At 42.7% G+C, this 9,345-nt stretch overlaps 1 protein-coding gene across 2 annotated transcripts; it reads right to left on the reverse strand.

The window, feature by feature from the left end:
- Positions 1-129: 129 nt before the first annotated feature.
- LOC134534476 (uncharacterized) lies at positions 130-8,683 on the reverse strand. Of its 2 annotated transcripts, none has more exons than XM_063372953.1 (6): positions 8,622-8,683; positions 5,607-5,703; positions 2,936-2,979; positions 2,789-2,824; positions 1,145-1,268; positions 130-398 (listed from the first exon to the last, which is right to left on the reverse strand). In XM_063372953.1, the coding sequence occupies exons 1-6, from the start codon at positions 8,676-8,678 to the stop codon at positions 295-297; spliced, it is 462 nt and encodes a 153-aa protein (XP_063229023.1). In that variant the 5' UTR covers positions 8,679-8,683; the 3' UTR covers positions 130-294. The 2 variants fall into 2 exon arrangements, with proteins under 2 accessions (XP_063229023.1, XP_063229024.1); XM_063372954.1 differs by having other exon boundaries at positions 150-398; positions 5,607-5,691.
- Between the last annotated feature and the right edge of the window lie 662 nt (positions 8,684-9,345).

Below are 9,345 nucleotides of genomic sequence, written 5' to 3' on the forward strand. Positions count from 1 at the left end.
TTATTCCCCGAGCTCACTCTAGGCCGAGACGGCTCCACGCCAACCAAATGAAATCAAGACGTTAATTCGGGTTACACCGATGTCTTTGAACTTGAACTCGGGTTGGCTAATTGAAACACTCTGAAAGTAATGTAAATAGTTTACTTGCACTTGTTAAATCACACACAGTACCGTGTTCGGTTGAATTCAAAAACAAATATAATCGATATCTCCTCGTTAGTCTGCGTGTGTCCGTTGTAATGCCGCTGGCTTGGACGAGCAGCGAGGCAGGGTGGGCGGTGGGGCGCCCCGGGTCTAGGACACGCCGTAGTCGTCCTCCGAGCCGCTGTCATCGCCGGCGCCGTAGCTGTCGCCCACGCACTCCAGGATCTGCTTCACCCGGCCGCAGCCCGCCGTCGCTGCAACATGCCGCCAGCTGCACAGACCTGCACGGACCTGGGCAGACCTACACAGACCTGGACAGACCTGGGCAGACCTGAACATACCTGCACAGACCTGGGCAGACCTGGACATACCTGCACAGACCTGGGCAGACCTGGACATACCTGCACAGACCTGGGCAGACCTGGACATACCTGCACAGACCTGGGCAGACCTGTACATACCTGCACAGATCTGGGCAGACCTGGACATACCTGGGCATACCTGCACAGACCTGGACATACTTGGACAGACCTGCACAGACCTGGACAGACCTGGAGACACATGCACAGACCTGCACAGACCTGGACATACCTGCACAGACCTGCGCAGACCTGGACAGACCTGCACAGATCTGGGCAGACCTGGACATACCTGGGCATACCTGCACAGACCTGGACATACTTGGACAGACCTGCACAGACCTGGACAGACCTGGAGACACCTGCACAGACCTGCACAGAACTGTACAGACCTGCACAGCTCGCGCTATTCACCACTAACAACGCTGGACTTCACATCCGTCCGGTAATACCAGGTAAGTGGACCTTCGCCGTAATATATATCTACTCAATAAAACTCTGAACACTGACCGACAGACAACGCACAGCAGACCCAGAGATTTGAAATTAGGAGGAAATATTCCATCACTAAAGGGGTTGTAAAGGGGTGCTAAACGAGCCCTCTAGTTACGCCCCTGCAGCTGGCGGGGAACTCGACTCACACTCCGCCACGCAGGCGTCCACGGTGCGCTCAACGCGCGAGCTCATGACGTCACCGGGCGACTGCGCGTAGCTGCCGATGAACTCCATCACCAGGTCCCTGTCGATGGACCCGTCCTCGCGCTCCTGCGGGCAGACATAGTGCTTGTTGTGGGGGACGCACCACGACGCCGAAATACCACACCGCCGATCGTACAATAACGCCGAAAACCATAACGCCGAATGCCAAATTGACTACAACGCCGACAGCTAGAAAACTGCTGTGTACCACAACGCCGAAATACATTAACGCCGAAAAATGTCATTGCAGGACTGACACAAAGGTTAGGTTAGGTAAGGTAAGGTTAGGTTAGGTTAGGTTAGGTTAGGCTAGGTTAGGCTAGCCCATGTTAAGTTAGGTTGTGGTACATTTTTTCGGCATTACTGTATTTAGGCGTTGTGGTACACAGCAGTTTTATAGCTGTCGGCGTTGCGGTCGATTTGGCATTCGGCGTTATGGTATTCGGCGTTATTGTACGTTCGGCGTTGTGGTAACGACCTTTTGTTATGTTGTGTACTGCGCTTGTTGTGGCCTACGCGCAGGCGTGCAATAAGCAGAACACTTTAACATATAGACAAAAAAAACTGTACATGAAACATGGTTTTAACTTTTAAGTATATCCACTCTGTTTCACAGACACGACGTTGCAAGCGCAAGCGGGGCCCCCTGCCCCTTCCCCCCCCCCCCCCCAACCAAGCCAGGTTATACCCCATGGTATTGTGAGCCCTTTTTCGGAAAAAAAAAAGGGGGGGGGTTGTCTGTAAAGTCGATTTACGGACGATAATTTTACGTGATAACGTCATAACAAAACATTGATGAAAAATTGCATACTTTTTTTTTAAATTTTCAAATATTATTTACAGTTTTTTGCGAATTTAATTTAAATAATTTGTTTAAATATAATCACGAACAACTGGTTAAAGAGCCCGCCTTAACCTGTTTGATAATATAGAAGATTTTCTCGCACAGTGGTTGGCCGGTTCTTGCACACTCGGCTCAGGTGGAACGTGACAATGAGTCATGATTTTTCGTGCGTGCAGCCGGCGTTCATGGATTTATAAAACGTTATCACGTCAAAAAAATAAAATTTAATTGAATCATTTAAGGGTATTCCAAATTTGCATAAATATTATTTCGAAGTTTCAGCATCATAATTAAAGACCTTTATTCTCCTATCACGATGTGAGTCCATGTGTCGTCATGGCGAAAGTCAATCTTCCCCATGAATTCCTCAAATGACAGTGCCTAGCTGCTGTTATTATTTTGCCCCGTTTCATTCGGTTTGAATGGTTTATTCGCAATCAAGGTTGGCAAACCCCTTCCATGCTTGCGGAGGGCTCGCATTTGCAACCCCGACGCGGTGCTCATAAGTATGAGACATGCATTGCCAAGGTGCTGGGGTCGAGCTCTTGGCTCTTGACTCATGAGCGTGACGTGATAGCGATCCCAGACTCCGAGGAGCTCTTTGAAGGGATTGGGGGGGGGGGGGGGGAAAGGGAAATTACCACTCAACTTGATTTAGTGTGTACTTTTAAAAACAGTTTCTTAAATTTACAAATTAAGATTAGTTTAAAGTAATTGTTGTATTTGGCATTGTAACACTCACAAACTTGAATTTCTTCCAAAAGCACGACCAGTAGCACTGAAAAAGAGAAAAAATTATTATTTGTAATTAGATTTTCTATTGCGAAAAAATATTGTAAAATGTTTTCAGCATATCTTAAAGAGACGGAAGTTCCTTAGCCTGGATTACCTTGCATTCTTCCGTGATGTTGAAACTTCTTCCAAGACATGAATCTGAAACAGTTTCAATGAGAATATCTTATATGTAAGTAAAAAGGGGAAAGAATTACTGTTAGAGACGGATGCAGTTAAATCTGAAGAACGAGCCTGAATTATAAAGAAGCGAAAAGTTAACGTTATATTTATAGGGTTCAGATATCTGTCCATTTTTAAAAGTGCTGGCTTGAAGCTTTTAACAAACATGTAAATAGTTGTAAATAGACTATTTCTATATTTATTAGCCTGATTTAAAAAAAATACAGGAAATCATTTTAACTTTAGCTTATATCAAGGGTGGTTGTTACTTTAAGCGGTATTAGACTCATGTATCATTAGTTAAAATAAGCTGTTGGTCTGTCATTTGTAAAATTGAAAACTCTTTGAAGGTAAAATGGAGCTGACCACTTACTGGAAAGTTGCACATTAAATCCATTCATGATTCAACATAATATCTTGAACATAGTATCTTTGCTGGTTTACTTTGGTTGTCATTGACAAATCCTCAGTAACGGACAAAAAACAAGGTTGAATACATAAACACACAGAGTACATGACAATATCAGCTGATGTCAAATATAACATACACTGAGAATCGTGGGAGGAATTAAGTCAGAATAACTGACAACACATACAAGCACAGAATGCTGACAACGACGAGAAATTTGCAACTATAACAGTAAACACAGAAAAAAAAAGGTTGTCTGTAAAGTCGGTTTACGGACGATAGTTTAACGTGACGTCATAACAAAACATTGATGAAATGATTGCATACTTTTATGAACAAAATTAAATCATTTTTATTGAATTATCACTATTTTGTATGGATACAAAGAAGGAGTGAAATGAAATATATAATTTAATTGATCAATTTACTTTTATTTGCACTCATTAATTCAAATATGTTTATTACTTAACGAACAGATTATTATAACTATAACTTTTATACATGTTTGCTATTTAACTTCTTCCAATCTGTGTTATTCTGTTAAGGATAGGACGATGATAGGAAAAGTAGGAAACGAATGGGAGTGTTTCAAGTTTAACGTGCCTCGAAAAAGTCAAATCGATGGTTGTGGTCAATCGAGTGGAAGAGAGATAGATGCGGCGCAAGCGTACAGTGAGCGTAACGGGACACAGCGTCACGGGACAATGTGCGTGACGGGACACTTTTTCTTGCGTGCAGCCTGCGTTCATCAATTTATTAGATGTCACGTCAAAAAAAACATCCGGACAACGTAGCGACACAAAGAAGAACTGAGTGAGAAAACCTGGACGGTGAAACAGCACCGACGAACACAGTAAGTCTGCTGTAGGTGACAACATTTTGTATTCGTCTGTGCTATTCTGTCCTTCTTGATAAGTAAATTCCTTCAACGGAATTATCTGCATTGTCTAAGCATCAGCTGATATTGGATTGTGCTCCGCGTGTTAATGTATTAATCCGTGTTCATTACTGAGGTTTTTTTCTATGAGAATCAACGTTTATCAGCAATGGCGTATGCGCAAGATATTGTGTTAAATAAATCTTCGCAATTGCAAGAATCAGGAGCGCAAATTTAAATTTAAAAAAAAAATAGAGGGCGCCATCTTCGGTACGGTATGTCTTTAAGGCAATAGTACTAGCTATGTTTAAATTTCGAAAATAAATGCCACCATCTTTAATTCCACCTTTCACTCCCGGAGGGCGCTACATTCAAAATATTAATGCCGCCATCTTTAATTCCACATCCCGCTTCCAGAGGGCGAACACATTTGAAATTCCCAGGGCCTATAAGCATGTAATACATATGCGGAAAAAAATTTAAAATATACAGAAAGTTTCCCACATAACACATAGTTTCGATGTTTACGTTTATCAAACCCGTTTCACGGGCACGATATTGAAAGCACAAGCGGGCTCCCTCAGCGCAAGGCTTCTTAATTCCAGAGGCTGACCACCCCCCCCCCCCCCCGCCCCCACCAACAACCGGGATTTACGCCCATGGCAATAAACATACTAAGGAATTCCCATTAATGTTTATTTGAATATTGTTGTAGTACTTAAGGCAGAGCCGGACAGTTCCCGTACGGGAAGCCTTCTTTTCACAGACGAGAGAGCCGAACTTCCGATCGTGCTTCATTGTAAATAAATATGGCGGTGTTGATTAAAAGGATACTAATGGTCAATTAGGTTAGGTTAGCTACATTATGAATACTTTAAAACATTGTGGACGGTTGATTTGGTTAGGATAGCTACATTAAAGATACGGAAAAAAAAACATGAACTTGGGGGAACTTCGGGTGTGGCTCTCTCGTCGGGAAACCTACAACTCACGTAGTTTCGGTTCCCTGCAAGAATTTCCGAAGATTTCCGAAGTTTGCGTTTTGGTATTAACGCCACTTCAGCCGCTAAATCAGAAGTTTCCAATGAAAACAAGCATGTTGTGACTGACCTGACCTAACCTAACACTTCGATTTTTTTTTTAATTTCAATTTTTGAGAGAAATCCGAAGTTGCACGAACGTGGTAGGGAACCGAAACTACCTGAGTTGTAGGCTTCCCTCTCTCGCCTGTGAAACGAAGGCTTCCCGGACCCGCGCTAGCGCCGCGCCGGGCAGGAGTCACGGGGGTGCCGGAAGAGGGGGCGGGTGCCGGGGACTCGCCTGCGGTTTGCGCGGGCAGCAGGGCGGCGCACTGCTCCTCGGCCTCTGAGATGAGCCGCTCCTCGTCGCCGAACAAGGGCTGCTTCTGCAACACGCGCTGCGCCCGTCGCGTCGTTGCAGTGAGGCGTCTCGCACGCCTCCGCTCGCTTCAGGTTTTTATACATTGTTTTTGCTCTAGGTTTTGATTGATTTGATTTTTTATCGCATTCAATAGACCATACATAATGGTATAGAATTTATGTCATAAAAAATTACAAATAAACATAAATACAAACACATAAACAGGTACAAGAACAGTATTAAAAAACATAACAAAAATGAAATAATGTAACAGCTGTACTTCCATGAATAAACACCTATTTAGATGATATTTTATATATATATATATAAGAAAAGTAATGCATAATTACAGTAAACAAAATTAAGTATAGATATCAACATTAGAACACAATCTAACCTATATATCACATAGTACAGTTCATCATAATCATATATAAAACTCAACTCCTGTTCATAATCATCTATATTATAAAAAGGTCTAGTGTTAAATTCTAGATAAGTTTCTCTGGGTCGTCGGTTCTGAAGAAAAGTGATTTCAAACGCCCTGCAATGCGCCGCAGCATAAAGCTAGGTTTACGATTGATTTCCTTAAGAATTATATCTTAACATCGAGCACACGATTAAGTCAAAACTACATTTCACAGTTTATGACTGACATAGAAGTCGTTAATTCCATCCAATCACAGCACAAAACACATGGTCGGCCATTGTTCGAAATGGAGAAGCAGGTTTGAAATAGGTTATTGACAAATGAGAAAACTATCAAATTCTGTTGCATAAGAATGTTCACTCATTTCTAAATTAATTCTTAATTACAAATATACGAATTCTAACCAAAAATACTGCCTCGCTCGGTCCAATACCAAGACATAAACTTCCGGCTGAAAGGTTCCGGTTTGTTGTGATTGGTCGCTTCCCTTAAGTCTTAACGAAAAATATAAAATATAACCATTTCTGTTAAGTCTTAAGTCATCATATTATGGTTCGCACACGACCCGTCAAACTTCACACACGACAATCATAAACCATTCCACTAGTTTACATAGTCTCATATGGTAAGTACACGACTAAGTCTTAATTCTTAATTATTAATTTTCAATCGTAAACCCACCTTAACGAACGCTAGCGCGATTCGCTGTTTGTGTTTCAACTCGCGGTCGCCGCACGGCGCGCTGGTCAGCTGACGTCACGGGACTGACGTGTACGAGCCGGCGGCTGGACTCGTGTAGTAGCTCTGGATCAAGCCACGCCTGCGCGCTGTGGGAAGACTGGTGTTTGGACTCCAACTGCGGGGAGCCTGGTTTTTCTGTTAACGTCACGAATAGAAGCCATGCCGGGTCTGCTTCTACAACGCAGCATTCTGACAAGTAAGTGTTGGCTTGCCCTGACTCTCAACCAAGCACCGGGTTGAGTGTCATCGAACTAGCGGCGCGGTGAAATACTGTTGGATTTTTTCACGAAGTTTCGCGTAAAGCAAACTCATTAGAATGAAATATAAACAATTAAAACTACGAACTCGAAGAGTTGTGGCAGTAATAGTTCTGCATGCTTGTTGACTTCAAACCTTAAACTACGTCGTCCTTCTAGAGTATGGTGCGACGGCTGTGGGTGCTGAGACCTGCCTCGCTGAGCTTAGCCCAATTTGACTACTTACGCCCGTTGAAACTGGACAAACAGACCTAGTGCGCGGCAACTTTCGTAATAACAAGCAGGAAACCCAAAAAAAAAAAAAAGATATACTGGACGGTTTAGTTGTTCCGGGATAACAAATATAGGACTCTGTTTATATTTTTATTTAAATATAGCTTTCTTACATTTTATTCCCATCTGTTGTAAATTTTTGTTTGGTAACAAATTAGTTGTTTAAGTATTCTTTGTATTAGTAATATATTTTTTGTACTGTTTTTTTTTCGCGAAGGCTGCAGCCCGTTATTACCGTGAAGTTGTGTTTTTGTTAATTAACTTCAAGTCCATGTCATGCCGCATATCTGGTGTGATTAAACATGCTCAGGGAAGTAATATATTATTTTATTTCTGGCATATACCTGTCCGGTTTTGGTTTCATAGTTTCCACGCTTTGTAGACGTCATAGGCAACTGCGTACCCGGAGTACCTCGAGCTACGCCTCAAGATCACCAGGCCCCGAAATATGCCATCTTATTTTTAACATTTCATTTGTCATAAATTTTTTTTTAACGTTTAATATCAAAAAATTTCCTTCTTCTGGCAGAGGTAACACGTTAAAAGATTTTTATAGACAAAAACACAGCTTCTATTAAAGTAATTGAGGTTTCTTAGCTGCTTCGAGAACGAAGGTTTCGGACCTTCCCACAAGACAAGAAACTTCAGACAATGGCCGAGAAACTGCGAACTTTATTAAACGTTGGTCTTTTAAAAAAAAATTCAACACTAAATGCTAATGAAATTAATAGTAGCAGCAACTCACTATTTACTTCAATAATTCAAATATGCTTAAAAAAAAAGAGGGGTTTGTCTGTAAAATCTGTTTACGGACGATAATTTTAGCGTGATAACGTCTTGAAAAAACATTGATGAAAATTTGCATATATTTTTTTTAATTTTCAAATATTAATTGCAGTTTTTGCAAATTTAATTTAAATAATTTGTTTAAGTATACCTAATAACGAACTAGTAAAAAAAAAAAGAAAGCCCGAAATAACCTGTTTGATATTATAGAAAAATTTTCTCGCACGGTGGTTGGCCGGTTTTTGCACTGCCGGCTCAGGCGGAACGTGACAATGAGTCATGCTTTTTTTTCGTGCGTGCAGCCGGCGTTCGTCGATTTATAAGAGACGTTATCACGTCAAAAAAAAACCAAATGTTTGAAATTAAAACGATGGAAATGCGTTGTTTTTAAAAAAAACCGTTTGAAACCAAGATGGCGTGTTTCTCCCCCTGGACGAGGCATCCGATGGGAAGGAGGGGTTCACTCACGGCGTGAAGTCCGGACGCGAGGCAGACCGCCAGCAGCGCCAGCAATGACGACCTCATGTCGACGGCGGGTCGGCGCGAACTGATGGCCGGACCTTCGCCGCAACTGCGGGTAGAGTGACCTCGCGAGACCCCGCCCCCCCAGCACGCTTCAGCGGGTCTCACGCAACCAACCCCCTGTCCCCGCGGCCGCGCCCTAGCTTCGCGGTCAGCTGGGCGCCTTGTCCGACACTATAGTTTACTAGTTTACGACAATCTTCACCAGTCGTTACCTTCGTCAAGCCGGGACGAACCGCCGCCGTGTTGTTTGTTTCGACGGACTGTTGCGTCGCACTGTCAGCTCAGAGGCATGTAATTTCGGGTCCTTCATAGACATCGCTCCTACCGGGGTGAGTCACGCCCTGTCCTTGTAGAGACGTGTTTATACCTTAGTAGTGTGTACATGGGGCTCCGGAAACTGGCGTCTGGCGGTGAATTGTGATTGTCGGTCCGCCATCTTGTATTGTGACGTCACGGCGGCCATCTTGGATGGTCGTGACCTTGACCTTTGACCTTGACCCCGGCGACCATTTTGGATCCTCCATTTTGGATGACGTCATTTTGTTTTCCGCCATTTTGAATTATGACGTCACCGTTGCTATTTCCGTTACGCCCACCATCTTTAACTTTTTTTAATTTATCATCCGATTTTAATGAAAAAAAATTTAAATTATAAAAAAATTCAATT

Source organism: Bacillus rossius, chromosome 7 (assembly GCF_032445375.1).
Source record: "Bacillus rossius redtenbacheri isolate Brsri chromosome 7, Brsri_v3, whole genome shotgun sequence".
Taxonomy (NCBI): Eukaryota; Metazoa; Arthropoda; class Insecta; order Phasmatodea; family Bacillidae; genus Bacillus; species Bacillus rossius.